This window comes from Notothenia rossii (genome assembly GCF_949606895.1).
Source record: "Notothenia rossii genome assembly, chromosome: 10".
Lineage (NCBI taxonomy): Eukaryota > Metazoa > Chordata > Actinopteri > Perciformes > Nototheniidae > Notothenia > Notothenia rossii.
The window spans coordinates 25,469,930-25,487,869 of record NC_136908.1 but is presented as its reverse complement, the minus strand read 5'-3'; the positions used below and the strand labels follow the sequence as shown (position 1 = coordinate 25,487,869).

General features: G+C 40.4%; 1 protein-coding gene across 1 annotated transcript; it reads right to left on the bottom strand.

The window, feature by feature from the left end:
• Positions 1-4,582: 4,582 nt before the first annotated feature.
• On the bottom strand, positions 4,583-17,923 carry kdm1b (lysine demethylase 1B). Its single transcript, XM_079654079.1, has 21 exons — positions 17,736-17,923; positions 16,785-16,927; positions 16,521-16,642; positions 16,308-16,397; positions 15,936-16,047; positions 15,715-15,828; positions 15,592-15,630; positions 15,278-15,470; positions 14,560-14,744; positions 14,261-14,431; positions 14,098-14,172; positions 13,329-13,463; positions 13,006-13,177; positions 12,520-12,647; positions 11,897-12,028; positions 11,695-11,769; positions 10,974-11,090; positions 10,736-10,861; positions 10,300-10,422; positions 6,121-6,273; positions 4,583-5,673 (listed from the first exon to the last, which is right to left on the bottom strand). Exons 1-21 carry the CDS (start codon positions 17,749-17,751, stop codon positions 5,590-5,592), a joined length of 2,505 nt encoding a protein of 834 aa, XP_079510205.1. The 5' UTR covers positions 17,752-17,923; the 3' UTR covers positions 4,583-5,589.
• Between the last annotated feature and the right edge of the window lie 17 nt (positions 17,924-17,940).

Sequence of the window (17,940 nt, the reverse complement as noted above, 5' to 3'; positions counted from 1 at the left end):
GGATGCTCTCTATGGTGCACCTGTAGAAGGTCAGGATCCTCTCTATGTTGCTGCACCTGTAGAAGGTCAGGATGCTCATAGGCTCGAGTTTTGTTTTTCAGCTTTGCCAAAAGCCACTGTGTCAAGTGTCCTTCTTGGGTTGCCGTCCGAAGTTCTCCAATATGGTGGACCATCTTGCGCATGCGCAGTACAGATTGGGCAGGGGGACAGATCGGGTAGTGACAATGGTACCTACACCGCCGTTTGGCCACAACGAATATTTTCCTCAGAGTCCGGCACACTTCCTGGGGGCTTGGTTAAATGCCCAGCATTCGGCGCCACTCGATGACGTAGTATACTTGAAATAGTGGTTCTGCAGCAGGTATACTTGACATTGTGGGTGTTTCTCAATCTCGAGTACGCTTGCTTGGTAGCACATGTCTTCCGAGCGTCTTGCTTCAGAAGCGAGGCAAGAATACTTCCTAGCCTCGGAAAACGAAGAATGGAACAGGCGAGCAAGTGTCCAGGTGTGCGTCATATGAGAGGCCCCGTCTTACATTTTCCGCCACAGATATGGGGAAATTGGTCCGTGCGCAAAGCATTGTTGGGATTTTAAGACCGCGGAGTCTACACATGTGCAGCCTCAAAATTTCTACAAACTAAGTAAACCCGGGCTCGGTAGAATTCCAAGTATGCTGGACATTGGAACAGTCCTTCGGTGGCACTCTATGCTTGAGATAGTGGCTCTGGAGAACTTGAAGAATCTCGTTTAATTTGGCATATTACTCTCAATGAATATAAGAAAGCACTGCGTAAAGCGAGAGCAGCCTACTACTCTTCATTAATAGATGAGAATAAGAATAATGCAAGATTTCTTTTCAGCACTATAGCCAGGCTGACAGAGAGCCACAGCTCGATTGAGTCTTCTATTCCCATAGCACTCAGTAGTAATGATTTTATGTGCTTTTTTAACGATAAAATTGTTACTCTTAGAAATAAAATTAAGGACCTCTTGCCTTTGACCAGTATAGTGTTATCAACAGCTCCGAGAAATCTAAGCTCTAATATTACACTAGATAGTAAACTAGAATGCTTTTCAGCCATAAACCTTGAACAATTAAATTAAATGATTCTCTCTTCCAAACCATCAACGTGTATCTTAGACCCGATTCCAACTAAGCTGTTAAAAGAAGTTTTTCCATTAATTAGCACTTCTTTATTAAATATTATGAATATGTCTTTATTATCAGGCTATGTTCCACAATCATTCAAAGTAGCAGTGATAAAACCGCTTCTTAAAAAGCACAACCTCGATCCAGAGGTTTTAGCCAACTATAGACCTATTTCTAATCTTCCGTCCCTCTCAAAGATTCTTGAGAAAGCAGTCGCAAAACAGCTGTGTGATTACTTAAAAAAATATGATTTATTTGAAGATTTTCAGTCTGGCTTTAGAACACATCATAGCAAAGAGACAGCTCTGGTTAAAGTCACAAATGACCTTCTAATAGCCTCTGACAAGGGACTTGTCTCTATCCTTGTCTTGCTCGATCTCAGTGCTACATTTGATACTATCGACTATGATATCTTATTGCAAAGACTAGAGCACTTAGTTGGCATACAGGGAACTGCTTTAGGCTGGTTTAGGTCCTATCTATCTGAACGCTCTCAGTTTGTACGTGTCAACGATGAATCTTCCACGCAAATCAAAGTTAGCCATGGAGTGCCACAGGGCTCAGTGCTCGGACCTATTTTGTTCACATTATATATGCTTCCGTTAGGCAATATTATGAGGAATCATTCTGTAAACTTTCATTGTTATGCGGATGATACTCAACTATACTTATCAATCAAGCCTGATGAAATTAATCATCTAAATAAAATTCAAGACTGCCTCAAGGACTTAAAAACGTGGATGACTCTACATTTTTTGATGTTAAACACGACCAAAACTGAAGTTATTGTACTCGGCCCAAAGAATCTACGAAACAAATTATCCAAAGATATACTAACTATGGATGGCATTAATTGGGCCTCCAGTGAGACTGTAAGGAATCTTGGTGTTATATTTGATCAGGATTTATCCTTTAACGCCCACATAAAATCAATTTCAAGGACCGCCTACTTCCATCTACGTAACATTGCAGAAATCAGGCATATCCTGCCTCAAAACGATGCAGAGAAACTAGTCCATGCATTTGTTACTTCAAGGCTGGATTATTGTAACTCCTTATTATCAGGGTGTACCAAGAAGTCAGTCAAGTCGCTTCAGTTGATTCAAAATGCTGCAGCTCGTGTACTAACCAGAGTTAGGAAAAGGAACCACATTACTCATGTTCTGGCTGCCTTACACTGGCTCCCTATAGAACACAGGATAGAATTTAAAATTCTTCTTCTCGCCTTCAAAGCCCTTAATGAGCAGGCGCCATCTTACCTTAAAGAACTCATTATACCCTACTGTCCTACTAGGGCATTGCGTTCCAAGAATGCAGGGTTGTTGGTTGTTCCTAGAGTCTCTAAAAGTACAATGGGAGCCAGAGCCTTTTCTTATCAAGCTCCACTTTTGTGGAATCAGCTTCCAGTTTGTGTTCGGACGGCAGACACCCTATCCGTTTTTAAGAGTGCACTTAAGACCTTCCTTTTTGATAAAGCTTATAGTTAGGGCTGATTAGATTCAGCCCCTAGTTTTGCTGATATAGGCTGAGTTTGTCGGGGGACATCTTACTTCTTCCTTCTCTCTGTCTATACCTGTGTACTCTCATGTTCCGATTAACCCAGCTTCCCCAAATGTCTTTCTTTTTGGTGTCAATATACGCCGGGATCCGGAGTCATGGATGATCCTGCAGTCCTGTGTCATGGATCGCGAGTCCTGGATCTTGAGTCGTGGCTGTGGTCCTGGATCATAAGTCCTGGATGGATATCCTCGTGGATTCATCTTCCTATTATACACACATGCATTTCCAAACATTTGGACTACCTATGTTGCAAATGTATTATCTTTTCAATTTACACACGGCATCTATTGCACGTCTGTCCGTCCTGGGAGAGGGATCCCTCCTCTGTTGCTCTCCCTGAGGTTTCTCCCATTTTTCCCTTTAAACTGTGGGTTTTCTCTGGAAGTTTTTCCTTGTACGATGTGAGGGTCTAAGGACAGAGGGTGTCGTATTGTCATCCTGATATTCTGTACAAACTGTGAAGTCCACTGAGACAAATGTAACATTTGTGATATTGGGCTATATAAATAAACATTGATTGATTGATTGATTGGAGCAGCTTTACTCAACATTGAGAAACACCCCAGAACTGGAAGGGGGCTTGTGGCGCAGTGGATAGAGCCTTGGTGTTCGGATAAGGGGAGCACAGGTTTGAACCCCACTGCAGGCAGCATGTCGTTGTGTCCCCGGTTAAGACACTTCACCCCAGATTGCTCCTGTGGGGATTGTGCACAGTACTGAATATGTAAATCGCTTTGGATAAAAGCGTCTAACAACTAACATGTAATGTAACTGTCCTGAGAGTGGAGGCCTGCAGGCAGACCCCTCTCAAGTACTTTGCCGTACTTAGTTCCCAGCACTTAGTGCCAGCACTTAGTACCCCCATGGAACTGATCGCGTTCACACCGGAATAAGTTCCCTGAGGGAAGATTATGCAAATGAAGCCGCTGACGTAACTTCTTCTTCTTCTGCTTTGGGTTTATTGGCAGGCCGCAAACAAATTCACGGCGTATACTGCCAGCTGAAGTCCCCGGCCGGGAGCCGTCTATCGTTTTTACAACCCAGTTTGGATCCCACTTCCGCATTACGCAAGCATCGACGCGGCGTTACGTCACAGCATCAACCTGACGTTACATCCATATGGTTACATCACTGCCTCACGCAGCACACCCGCAAAATCTGAATCTGACAATTGACATGAGCATCCTCATCACTCCACCGCTCCCATGTTTTTTGTTATGTTGCCATAAGTTATTCTCTCTCCGTTGGTGCGCGGGGCTAATGCTAATGCCAGCAAATACAATGGCGGCTTCAACAAACTTTTCAAAGTTTTACAGGGCATGGTTTGCAATTCGCCCAGCCAATCAGAAATGTGTACTTTTTTCTCTCCAGGATAGTCCCACCTCTCTAGCAGGCACTAAAAATGGGGGTAAAAGTTCTCTAAACTAAGTTCTCTTTTTTGGTGTGAATGCAAAAACAGAACTAAACAGGAAAAGAACGGGTAAAAGTACTCCGGTGTGAAAGTGCCAATTACAGCTACTCCCACACAACAATATCAAAATAGAGAAAATATAAGAAAAATAGAGCCAAAAAATGATATAAAAATACTTACATTATGCTATAATGTATAACACTTTATATAATAATAATGAAAATGGGATCCATCATTAAGTGTTTTAAAATGCTAGTTTAAATAGAAGTTAAAATCTTCTAGTAAAAAAAAGATCACAGTAAGAAGGAGAAATAAGAAAAAAAATCAAAGATTAAAAAAAGCAACTGCTACATGCGCAGTCGCAGCATGCACACTTTACAAATAATTGATAAATATAATCACGCTGACTTAAGGGAGAAATCATAGACAAATCTTCCTCCACAAGTGAAGGGATCACTACAGCAGTTGATAGCTCAGTTTATTACACACCAACAAGATAAATACTCAAGCACGGACAAAACAGGAAATGATCAACTAGTGTACACAGAGATATGAGGATGGAGATGTAAAGCTTCATTAGTCAATATTAATCACAGAAAGTGAGGATATCGTTGTGCTGTTCCCCGACCCCAAACCTCATTGTTCAGGAATTAATAAAACAGATGTATTAAGTTTTTCTCCAGTTGGTTGTGTTTTTCTCCAGTTGGTTGTGTTTTTTCTCCCAACCATTTTCTCAGTTGTCCATTCTCCATCATTTTCTGCTAGGTGTCTTGATCACATCCCTGAGACAGTGAGGGGACCATCCTCAAATCATACTCACTATATAACTTGTCTTACACATGAACTATTCATTTTCTTAACATTTTTTAATCAAAAAGTTGCTTAAATCAAAAGTGCTATCACAGAAGTACTATATGTCTAACCTTTCTTCAATTTGTAACAACATATAACGAAAATGTATTATATCTGCTTAAAACATTGGTAGGTAACTCTCAAAAGAAAATAGTTTTAAATATAATCACTTGAATCTTGAACCAAGGAGATACAATTTGACTTACTTCCTGATAAAACGAGAGTATACCAATGTTTCATGCAAAGCTAATCTTTCAAAATTACGTTTTTGGACTTTTTTCATCATTAAGTGCTACATACATCGCAAATTAAACTCAAATTTAATATACCTTAATCCTGCTTTCCATCCCAGCGGACCCAAGCAGAGCTGTGCAGGGGTTTGCTGTTTTCTGTGTGTTGAAATTAATTATTTATCTGGTTATCAACAATTGTTTTCCAACCAAAGTTTTTAGCCTTCTTTTGTTAAAAATGAAGAGCCTGGCCCAGCTGATGGAGAGAGACGGCGTCCTACTGGTCAAACACATCTCATAACAGTGAAGTGTCATTTATAGAGTTATTCAGGTTACTGCAGACTCTAAGGGTCCATGCTGGTGTGTTTGAGTGTTCAGTGGCAGTCTACAGAGCAGCCATCTTGCTGGCCTCTCTGACCCCGCTCAGGTAGGCTCCGGTCACAGTCTGAGGGAAGTGTCTGTTGGTGGCCTGGAAACACAAACCAAGAAAACAAGTAAACTAAAAACAGTTTTAAAATCTCCGGAAGCCAAAAAGTGACCAAATATCTGACAAAACAATCATGATTCAATTTTTTAGGTAGTTTGAGACCTTTTAAAATAAAGAATGATTCATTAATGAATTGCGCTTTTCTTTTAAATACAGGAAAAAATATATACAGAAATAATTATTTTAATTCCATGTTGATTTATTATTTTATTTATTGTATTTATATTTCCACACTCTCTAATCAACATATTTTTTTTAATTCCTCTTTATATATCCACATATCTAGATATTTTTTCCTTAATACTTTTATAGATGTATTTTTTTTTTGTGTTCAAGGCGACCTTGGAATACTTAGAGATAAGAATGATCCTATCTCTAAAATAAATAGAGGAATAAATAAAACTGGTTAGTTGTCTGATGTGTACTTACCTCTCCAGCAAAGAAGACTTTTCCCTGCACGTCTTCAGCCAGGATGTCGTAGGCCTCTCCGCTCCCCCCCGTCTTCACAAAGCTGTAGGACATCTGGGACCACATGTCTTTGGTCCAATGTGTCACAAAGAAATGCACCGGCTCTGGGACCTCCTGTTAGGGATGACAGACAGTAAACAGTAATGAAAAACACCCACAAAAAAAATAACTAACTCCGAAACATATTGTTTGTAAAAGGTTATCGGTGTATTTTGTGTTGATAGATCGAATATCTTTTATACCAGGATATATTTTCAGAAGGAATGAGTTTAGTTCCTGGTCCATACAACGTGGCTGTTTTGGGCAAATAACTTTTCGATAGCCCAAGAACTACCAGGGCAGAAGACTTTGTCTCGTTTTTAACCATTTAAACATCAGAGTAGCACCTTTTTAAACGTCTAAATAAGTCTAAACCTTTAGCTATTTTTTTCCCAAGTTCAGTTTCTGAGACTATTTGGTTGAAAAAGGTACGAAGCCCCCTAGGGGACATGGAGAAGAAAAAAATAATCTTTTGAACAAAAAATAAATTAAAAAGTTTTGCGATATCTCGCAAAACCCCTTTGCGATATCTCGCAAAACCCCTTTGCGAGATCTCGCAATACTTTTGCGATATCTCGCAAAACCCCGTTGCAGTTTGTAGACGGTCCCTAAGCACTCCTCTCCCTCCTACAGCTGCAGATTGTGACCAATTCTTGATGTTTAGCTCGGATGACGGCGCGTATCGAACTGTTCTGATAAAAAAGACTCTGTAGCTCGTTGTCTATCTTGCTGATTGTAAAGTCATGTTGTTTGTATTTTTACAACGTTACGTTCATGAGTTATTGATCCGCGAAATTCGAATCTGTCAATAACTCAGCTCAGAGGGACGTGCATGTCCCGTCGCTCTGAGTGTTCTCTTGAGGTGTCTTCACTTATGTGAAACCCTTTATATATACAGTCTGTGTGAAACCCGTGCCTATTGCCAAGCACTAATGTTATATCTTTATATTTAAGGCCAAGCTCAAAGTAAAATCGATGAACCACTCCATTCTTGTGGTTTCTGTGTTGCCGTAGCAGCCGAACTGACCAGGAAGTACATTGAGCTAAATGAAAGGTTTTGCGAGATCTCCCAAACAATTGCGAGATCTCGCAAAAGTATTGCGAGATCTCGCAAAGGTTTTGCGATATCTCGCAAAACATTATTATTATTTTTTTTTTCCAATAATATTTTTTTCTTCTCCGTGTCCCCTAGGGCAGGGGTTCCCAAACTTTTCCATGCCAAGGCCCCCCAAAAATCATTAGCTTCTGGCCGGGGACCCCCTTTGCAAACCCACCAACAATGCTACAAAATATGTCACACATCAACTTTAAGAACGTTTTTGTTACTTTTATTCTCTATTCAATACTGTAATTATTACATTTGTTTAGCATGAGAATAATATTAACAATATGTTTTCAACACAGAATAAGATTTGTATGGCAGGGCATCTTTGTTCCACCACAATGTTTTTCTTATTATAGACACTATGTTGCAATACATTTTACCCTACAGAAAATATATTTACATATGCAAGAGTTTTTTTTTTTTGTCTTTCTTGCATTATGTCTTCAAAAGTTTTCAGTCAAAAAAGAAAAAAAATCTATTAAACTGACTTGGTTCTGTAAGTTCAACACTATATTCCCACTGAATAACAAACCTTTCAACAAAGTGTTGATGATACAAAAACAGAAAAAAGAAACCAAACCTCTCTTTTGTGTGTGTGTGTGTGTGTGTGTGTGTGTGTGTGTGTGTGTGTGTGTGTGTGTGTGTGTGTGTGTGTGTGTGTGTGTGTGTGTGTGTGTGTGTGTGTGTGTGTGTGTGTGTGTGTGTGTGTTGGAAGTGACAGACAGTGATCACACTAGTGGGAGGGATGGGCTTGGTGGCTCCTACACAGTCTGTCAAGCCTGGGCTTAATGTCTGTCAGTGCCATACGCATGTCATTGTCCACATGTAGACGTGCTCTATGTTTAGTTTTGAGTACCTTTAAAGTTGAAAAGCCAGACTCACACAAGTAAGTTGTTGCAAAAGGGAGAAGGCATTTCAGTGCCCTGTCAGCCAAGGTGGGATAGTCCTTTCTTACATGTAGCCAGTAGTTAGACAGGGGAAGAGCCTCAAAGTTTAGTTTTAAATCCCCTGAGTTTGTCATCTCAATCAGCTCCTCCTGTGACTTTATGTCCAAACTAGAACCGACACCGGGGGAAAAGGGGTTCCTAACCCAGTTTAAATGTGTGTTTTCAAGGTCAGGGAAATAGTCTTTAAAATATCCTTGGAGGTGCTCCAGGTGGGACTGGATCATTGGAGAGATGGAGCCCAAATCATCACATGACAGCAGCTCCTGGTGAAGTAGTGGGAACATCTCTGTGACTCCCTCCTGGAGCTTGTTTGACCACAGCATAATCTTTTTGGAAAAAGCACGCACTTTGTCTTGCACCTGCAGTATGTACGTGTCACGTCCTTGCATGCTTTGGTTCAGTACATTTAGATGCAGAAAAATGTCTGACATGTATGCAAGTTTGCGGATCCAGGTTGCATCAGTGAACCGCTCTGCCAGCTGATGCTTTTCAGAAGAGAGGAACTCTCCAACCTCCCTCCGCAGCTCATAGACACGGTTCAAAACTGCGCCCCGTGACAGCCAGCGCACGTTTGAGTGAAGCAGCAGCCCCTCAAAACGGGCGCCCATCTCATTACAAAGCAGGGTAAACAGTCTGTGTTTCAAGGGGCGGGCTTTAATAAAATTCACCACTTGTACAACCTCCTGTAGTACCTGATTCAACTCGTTATCCATCCTTTTTGCGACAAGTGCCTCACGGTGGAGCATGCAGTGTGTGGCGACTACATGCGGGGCTTTCTGCTTAATGAGAGCGGTCACTCCACTGATCTTGCCGGTCATTGCCGCGGCTCCGTCCGAACACACCCCCACACAGCGGGCCCAGTTCAATCCGTTAGACTCGATGTAATCGTCCAAAACTTGAAAAATATCTTTCCCAGTGGTTCTTCTTTCAAGTGCTTTACAAAACAGTATTTCCTCGACAAATCTCTCCTGGGAAATAAATCGAATGTACACAAGCAGTTGGGCCTCATTCGATATGTCTGTGCTCTCATCTAGTTGAAGAGCGAAGTACTCGCTGGCTCTCACCTGCTCCAAAAGCTGAGCAGATACGTCCTGCGCCATGTCACCAATCCGTCGGCTGACGGTGTTGTCCGAGAGTGGGACAGCGTCAATTTTTTTAGCAGCATCCTCGCCAAGCAATTCTCGGACAATGTCTTTGGTAGCTGGTAAAAGCAAATCCTCTCCGATTGTGTGAGGTTTTTTTGCACGAGCAATGTGGTATGAAGCTAAAAATGATGCCTTCAGGGCCCGCTCGGGAACGGTAGCTTGCTGTGTGAATGCAGCAGATTGCCTGGCCAAATGCTCCTCTTTACGTCTGAAGAAGTCTGCCGTTTTTTCGGCCTCTGCCGGATGTTTTTGCATCAAGTGACGCTGAAGTTTCGAAGGTTTTAAACACTCGTTTGAGAGGGTCTCCAGACAGAGCACACACTTCGGGCAATCATGGCCATTTTTCTGTATGGCTGTAAAGCCATACTTAATGTACGCTGCCTCGTACCTTCTGATTTTAATTGGCCAGGAGTTCTTAGTTTTTTTTGCAGCAGTGTCCTCCACAGCAGGGCTGTTGGTCGGTTCCGTTGACCTGTTCTTTGTCAAAAACCTGTCCATTTTGAGCTAGCTAGATTGCTCGCTTGAGGAGCAAAGCAGCTTGATAAATGGCGCAAACCGCCAGGTCTAAACATGACGTCATGGCGTCGTGAACGATGTTTTGACTGGTAGGCAATCAGAAAGATGACTATGGCAAATTATATGTTCCATTATTATAAATTATATTTTATAATTATGATTTTTTTTAAAAAATCAGATTTAAAATATTTATTAAAAAATAATTAGAATTTTTTTTTTTTGTCTTTCCTTTTTTTTTCTTATCTTCCCTCCAATTTTCTGAGGCCCCCCTAGCGCCCCCTGGCGGCCCCCCAGGGGGCCGCGGCCCCCAGTTTGAAAACCACTGCCCTAGGGGGCTCCGTAAAAAAGGACTTTGCATGCGTAAGTAGTATTTTCATTGTTTTATTACCTGCTCTTTGAAAAGTTCCCTCAGGACCTTCATGCACTCATCCACCACCTGCTTGTCCTCCATGTCCCGGACAGCAGCCACAGCTTCACCAGTGATGACTGACATGAGGACAGCCTGCTTCCCCTACACACACATACACACAGAAACATAAACAAGTATTTCTCCTGTATTTGGGATTGCAGTCTGACACCAATTTTCCCAGATAGAAACATATTACCGGTATGTGTAATTTCTGAAAGGAGTGTAAAGTTATAAGATATTTGGAGTTACTCATGTAAGAAAATTCCCGATTATTCCAACAATGGATATCCACAATGATCACCTTAGTGTGGATATGTTATATTCACAATACAGAATAAAATCCTATGTTCTCTCATCCATAGTGGAGCTGTAACATGTTGTCTTGCTTTGTGAATGAAATTGAGTATTAACAGACCTGAGGCTCCATGTCGTAGAAGACACTGAACATGCCTCTCTTGTCTGGACTGGGTGGGATGTGACCAAAGTAGTCCGCCCCTTGGATTCTGTTGTCCCAGAATCTGTAAGGGAACTGAAGAGCGATCTGGAAGAGGTTTGAAAATTGCATTTTAGCATTTACAAAGAAAAACAAATCTTTGATATTTAGCCTTAAACTTACTTGCTTTACTTATAATACGCATAAGAAATGTTATTACCTTTTCTATGATGCCGGCTCCCAGACTGTGGATTGCTTTCAGTTTCCTTTCAGGGAGCGGAGGGTTGAACTGAATCATGTTCTTCTGCAGCAAAGTCAATGGGACTGTAACAAGCACCTGCAAGAGATAATTACAACAGGGTGATCAGCAATGAATTATAGATGCACTTGGTAGACTAAACTGAAATTAAATCTCACATAAACTGTTTGATTTCACACTTATATACAATAAATGGGTTGACATTTAAATAAAGATTCCATAATGCAATTTACATTTAGATTTTCTCTACTAGTATGGGCATTTCTCTGTAAAAATTAAGCAAAAAATGGAAAATCCAATAGATATTTTAATTTCAATGACTATGTCTGCTTTATAGCATTTTTAGATACTTCGTTTAAGTAAGAATCGGAATTAAGTTGAATAATCAGTTTACATTTGTTTAGAATTTGTATACAAAAAATGTATTTACAGAAGGCCTTAACTTCCACAAAAAGCCATTTTAGATTTTATTTTCAAAGACGAACAATGCTTCACATATCCAAATGTTAATTATAATTGAAAAGCATTCGCTAAATTTCATTTACATTTAAATGTAAGTTTTAGCAACCTGTCAGTCAATCTCAGAGGGTATACGTGCACATTTTCTGAGTGTATATATGTTCCCCGAAAAGGTCTTGAAATGATGTTATCTATTTTATAACATAAATTAAGATGTTTCTACCTTCTGTGCTGTCCACTGTGAGCCATTGGAGGAGGTCACTTTGACAACATCACCTGAATATTCAATGGCCTGAACCTGGAATTGAACAAGAAAACGTAGAGCTGATTTAGATTTATAACATTGGTATTTGTCTCTGTAATATTCAGTGCAGTTTAAAGAAGGTAAAAATAGGAGCTGGAGTCAAAAAGAGTGAATCACGGACCGGGCACTTGGTGCGGATGTCGAGGCCGTCGGCCAGCTTGTGCAGTAAAGCAGAGTAGCCCTTGGTGAGTAAAGTGTGGTCTCCTGAGAACTGGGCAAAAAACTCATTGTGGTCCCAAGATCTTGCCGATACCTACGAATAAAAACATATATAATGAAAACATTTGTAATGCAATTCCTTTGATGACACAACATCAAAACCCACTCAAACAAAATGTCACAAAAGGTGCAGAACGCGGCAATGTCAACAAAAAACATGTATATATTGCGGATATTTTCCTGAACAAAATCTCAGACAGACACATGCAATGTTGTTATTATCTTTGTTGGCAAATCCATTTCTGATTCTACAAGGGCAGGAATAATGTAAGATATGTTCAACAAAAAGTGTTTGTTTTAATCACAGGCAATAGTCCTATTTCTGTGTTGTTGTCAACTTGTATTTATTTAATTATTTCTACTAATATGGACCTGTGTGTCTGGAGATTTCTTTTATCTCAATTGAATACAACAGTTTGAATTATCTTCATTAAAACATCTTAAAATATGGTAATAACTGACACTTAACATTATAAAACAGACTTAAAAACTCTTGCAGCTGTTCAGTGTGTGAGTTTCCCACACCTGGTCCAACGTGCTTCCACAGGCGAACTCCAGGTTGCTGAGATGAAACTGAAGCACCTTCTCCTCCAGCTCACTGAACTGGATCCCCGACTCCTGGAGAAAGTTCTTCTTCACTTCCTTGATCTTTTCTGTAGAGATAAAATGCATAAAACTAAATGTCAAATATCTCTAAATGTACCTCTTTTTCTTAGCATGTCTTCCTTCTGACTTGCATTGCACATTTTTACAAGTATGAACTGGCCATGAAACAAGCTGGTGAAGCCCAAAGTCAGGCTGCTTAAATATATATGCAAATACATTTAATTATTTGAAAATAAGGCCAAACATAACAAAGTGCAAAATAAATCGATTTTTTCTTTTTATTATTTTTTGTACAAGTGTTTCTTCCTTCCCTCGCATCGTTCTGATTGTTGAGCTGTTTGTACCACTCATTAAAGTTGCTTTGCGGGACCTCACACATTAAATTAAAATACTCATGATCAGCACCTCTCAGGGGCGTGTCCTGGTTCTGAGACTTGTCCTTCCTCCACTCTGACACCACGTCCAGGATGGCATTGAAGTGGAAGTCCATGCGCTTGTCGATGGCGGGGTCTGTAACCTGTCCCCCTTCTTGGAAAAGGTCACAGCGCTCTCCCAATTTATGCATCTTGATGCCCATCTGAAACACAAACATCCGGGAGTCACGTACAAAGATGTCACAAGACAGTGTATATACAGTATCTACTTCAAACAGACTTGAGATACGTTTTATACACACCAGAAATATGTGGAATTATTGACTGCCTATTGAGCTCTTACTAAAATCGTACCTGTTCAGACATCAGGGCGATGGGGTTGTTCACACAGCCGTTGACAATCTGAGCTCCTCGGCCTACAGTGACGCCCAGTGAAGTGTCATCCCACACACGGCCTCCAATTCTCTCCCTAGCCTCAAGCACCACCACCTGTAATCAGAGTTGGGAAGTAACTACGGTAAGTAGTGTACTTAAGAACAATTTTGAGATACTTGTACTTGAGTTTTTTTCAATTTCAGTCAACTTTGTACTTTTGCTCCACTACAATTCAGAGGTAAATCGTGCACTTTTACTCCACTACATTTATTTAATACCTTTAATTACTTTACGGATTTGGATTAATTGTGTGAAATCTAATCAAGTGTTAAATCAGACTTTAGTTCCACCTGGAGTAAATTCACAAGCTACCCTGCAGTATACAAAGCCATTCAAACTAGCTGCACGTTTACCAGCTTTGAGAACACTTTAAAGATCAATCATTATAAAATATATATATTGTTCTGAAATGGAACAATCTGCACAATGAATACTTTTTTACTTTTGGTACTTAAACTATATGTTGATGCTAATACTTTTGTACTTTTAGTTGAGTAACATTTTGATTGCAGGACTTTTACTTTGAACAAAATGTTCCTACACTCTGGTACTTTTACTCAAGTACAAGATCTGAGTACTTTTCCAACTCGGCCTGTAATGACAATGAAGATTGTAAAGGGGCAGCACTGTACCAAGCAGAGAGGATAAATAAGGAGCTCTGAGAAGATGTGCGACACATACTAGTTACCTGAGTTCCAAAGTTTTGCAGCTGCCGTGCTGCAGCCAGTCCTGAAGCCCCGGCACCGACGATGATAACATTTTTCTGCAAGAATAATAAAACACGAGAAGGCAAAGAAATGTTTTTACATGAGATTGCAGTGTCATGATGAGCTGAAGATGAGGAAACTCACAGTGTAGTGTCTCTCAGGCAGCAGAGGCGTCTTCACTGCCAGCACGCCGGTGTTGATGAGGCCCTTCCTGGTCATGAAGTGGAGCACCCGGCCCATCTCCTGCACGCAGCGCACACGCACCAACCCCCGCACAATGATGTGTAGGGCACATTTCTGAGAAGTCAGCACCTCCTGAAAAAATATAAGAAAATGTTTGCCATTTATGAAAATGTGACTTTGCTTTTTTATTTGTTCCAGGTCAAAAGCCAAGATGAAAACATTATTACATTATTTGTGAGTGAGTGTTCTCTGCAGTGTACCTTGCAGTTCTTGTGCCAGGAGGCCAGAATAAGGTTCCGCAGAGCCAAATACATGGTGGGATCACGGGAAAACTCTGGAAACTCGTAAAGCTCGTCCAACTCCATCATATCCGGCCGCACACACAGAGCCTTGCCACACTCATTGGGCTGGTAGAAGGGCTGGAAGTATGGACACAGGCCTGGAACTGAGGAAACAATCACCACGATACAAAATGATTTAGGATAATATCTCTCAATAGTAGGCTGTAAGCATAAACAATGTCAGGTGAAATATATTAAATTATCTCTAATGATAGTTCGATGTGTGACAAAGGTTTAGTCATAGCCTTATTTGGTAAAATGGTGGATAACTGGAGATCGCTCACATATATTTTGGGAATGTGTGCAGGGATTTTGGCAAAATGTAAAGTTTTAATTAAAATTAGAATACTACCCCAAAATATAACAGGTAAAAGCCAAATACTTATAATGCCCATATTCCATTGATTTCTCAACCATTATAACTGTAAATTGAAGGAGAGAGCTTTCCTGGACTCATTTAGACTGAAACAACAAATCTTTTTTCAGGAAAGATTGACTGAATGTATGTCGTTACGATCTTAGGATGTGAACAAGTGATGTTGAGAAAATGTTTGTTGGTTTCATGTTATGTAGCAAGAATTGAAATTAAAGTTCAACTTAAAATACATCTCTATTCCTCTGACATCCACTGACTCACTTTGTGGCTGCACGGCTCTGCAGTGGTCGGCCCTCAGCTCAGACAGTGATGTGTTGCTGGGGCAACCGGACGGACTCATCCCCACACAGTCAGGGTAATACGCAGCGAGGAACGGGCTGGCTGGACTTTCTTTGAACAACGGCGGCAAAATCAACATTGAATGCCACCAGCTGTCCATCACCTCAGCCACTCTCTGTGAGAATGAAACAGCATCAGATTAAAGGGGATGGAAATACTAAAGTAAAGTAATAGTAGCTTACACACTCTCTTTGTGATAACAAAAACAAAAGTTGTAACACACATCCACAGCTTACCAAGTCCTCTGGTTGGGAGCAATGGTCCGGCCCCTCACTCTGCAGGCAAAGGCACAAAATCAACAAAAAAACAAACAAAATATATGTCACTTATGAATAGCTGGAGAATTATTTTGCCATTACTTTAATGTTGTTGAACTTCATCCCACAGCGGTACGATGCTGCGAGGGAAGACATGAGTTGGATCTCCTTGGTCAGCTGACGCCACTTCCTGCAGTCCGGTTTAGTACATTGAACCTGAAAGGAACCCATCCCACTAAAGATAAATGTACTTGTGACATGTAAAAGTTAGAAGAAGCAGTTTTAACTGTAAAAGAGGAACCAGGGACGCTGCCTGTGCTTACCCAGAATGGTAGCTGCTGATCTGCCATGAAAGCTTTGAGACTGGGCTCACTTTTCCCATTACTGGTCCACACCTTCTTCCAGGAAGCAAATACCTCATAGCCATCTTTGTGACTGCCAGGGGGGGAAAGTCATTTTGTGGCGTTAATGCAACAACTCTATACATTTCAACAAATACTGAAACATGTTTATTAAAGGCACAATGAGGAATATTTCTTAGTTGTGGGCACAGGCAGGGCTAAAGGGTCTCTGCAGATACAGAGCACAACACACCATAAGTAGTGATTAAGAAAGATTATTTTGTGCATTATATTAAGCAAATACTACTCATTGTTCCTTTAATGTTATGCGAGGAGTTGTTCTGTCAACATTACCTTCTGTAGTAGTGATCAAAACATTCGTTGCAAAAATGCTCACCGCACGACAGATGATACCAGCGAGATGTGTATCCATTTTTAGCACACCTGTAAAAACACACATTGAGACAATCTGTGTCCAAATATAAAATAAAAGGGAAAGTTCAGCTGTTTCGAAGAGGGGTTTTATGAGGCACTTACGCATAGTCAGTGTATTTTGGAACATGTTACCTGTCAGATGCACTTGCAAAACAGACTGGGTATGTGGCAGAGCATCCGGCCTTCTCACACTTTCTGTACTTCTTTTCGGACTGGTCGTCTTCCTCCTCTGTGTCTGTGGCTTTTCTTTTGCTCTACAAGAAAGGGAATCCTTGAGATGAAATACCCTGCAATTTGGCTTGGTTTGAGTCCTAGTGTACTTATTGGTCAAATGAGTATCCACCTGAAAAACAAAGGCATACAACAATAGAAACACATATATTTTTTGCAGTTTACCTGCCCAGGTGGTGGATTGTTGGTGCGCTTCACCCGGACATTGCTCTGCCTTCCAGAGGAGCGCAGGGTCTGGCCATCCCCCGGCGATTCCCCGGAGCTCCTCTTCTTTCCTCGCCGGGCCCCAGAGGCATTTCCAGAATAGTCTTAACAAAAGTGACAAAATAGCAGAATACATCATTGGGTCATTTTTCTTGTTACATGTATTTCTTTTTAATTAGTTGAATGTTTATTTGAGTACTTTTTATAATTTCAACATACTATTTTAAGATTATCTTTAATTTTTCAGAATAAAAATCATCTTGTCCTTGATGCTTATGTTTACTTTTAAACTTGTAAACTCAAGTAATGAAAAATATGTTGTCATTGTTTTTATTTATTATATAGCATGTTTGTTTGTTGTGTATTTTTGGTATGAACCACCAAATCATTCTTAAAATGAAAGTTAAGTGAAATGTAGGCATGCAATAGCTTAAAAGGGAGAAAAAAAGCAACACATATAGGCATAAAGAATAAAAACACAGCAGTTGAATGAAGTAATCTAGCCACCAGAACAAGCTGTCACTATATTAGAGTATGCTAAAAATACAGGTATTGCAAATATCAGGTGATACCAGTGCAGGTATTGCAGATGTAAGATGATTAAAAAGTATTAACATGAACAGTGCACGAATAATAATTAGTCTACTACGGATAGTATAAAACACAAATGAAAGGTAAACATAAGAACACTTCACATTGGGCCTTGTTGAAAAGGCTGTTATAACATGACATTAACATGCTGTATCGTATTGAAGAAACAAACTAACCCACATTAAAGCGAATGAAACACGAGGTTAAATTGTAACTATACACAGCAAATATGGGGACAAATAAGCAAGCTCTTTAAACCTGCCACACAATGTCCGCCTGTCACATTTATAGCATGTAGGCTAAATGCTAACGACCACTGACCTGCATCCGACAGCATGGCTGACTGCGGTGCTTCTTTAAAACCCGGTGATTTATTGACGTTTATGTTGGTTTGAGATGCGGGTTTTATTAATTGTAAGATTTTGTCTCCCTTTTATTGTTGTGGGAGGAAATCAATGCGTTGTTGTTGCAAAAATACCACTTCCGGCTTTGGAAGAGGAAATAGGCGTTAGGTTGTTGTAATTTA

Bases quoted from the DNA above. Each gene is read 5' to 3' on its own strand.
- kdm1b (XM_079654079.1), bottom strand. The intron at 13,464-14,097 runs GTAACTAGTATG...CTCTGATTACAG, and splicing joins TGCAAAACTTTGGAACTCAG to GTGGTGGTGCTTGAGGCTAG. The intron at 13,178-13,328 runs GTACGATTTTAG...TTTGTGTTTCAG, and splicing joins TCGCCCTGATGTCTGAACAG to ATGGGCATCAAGATGCATAA.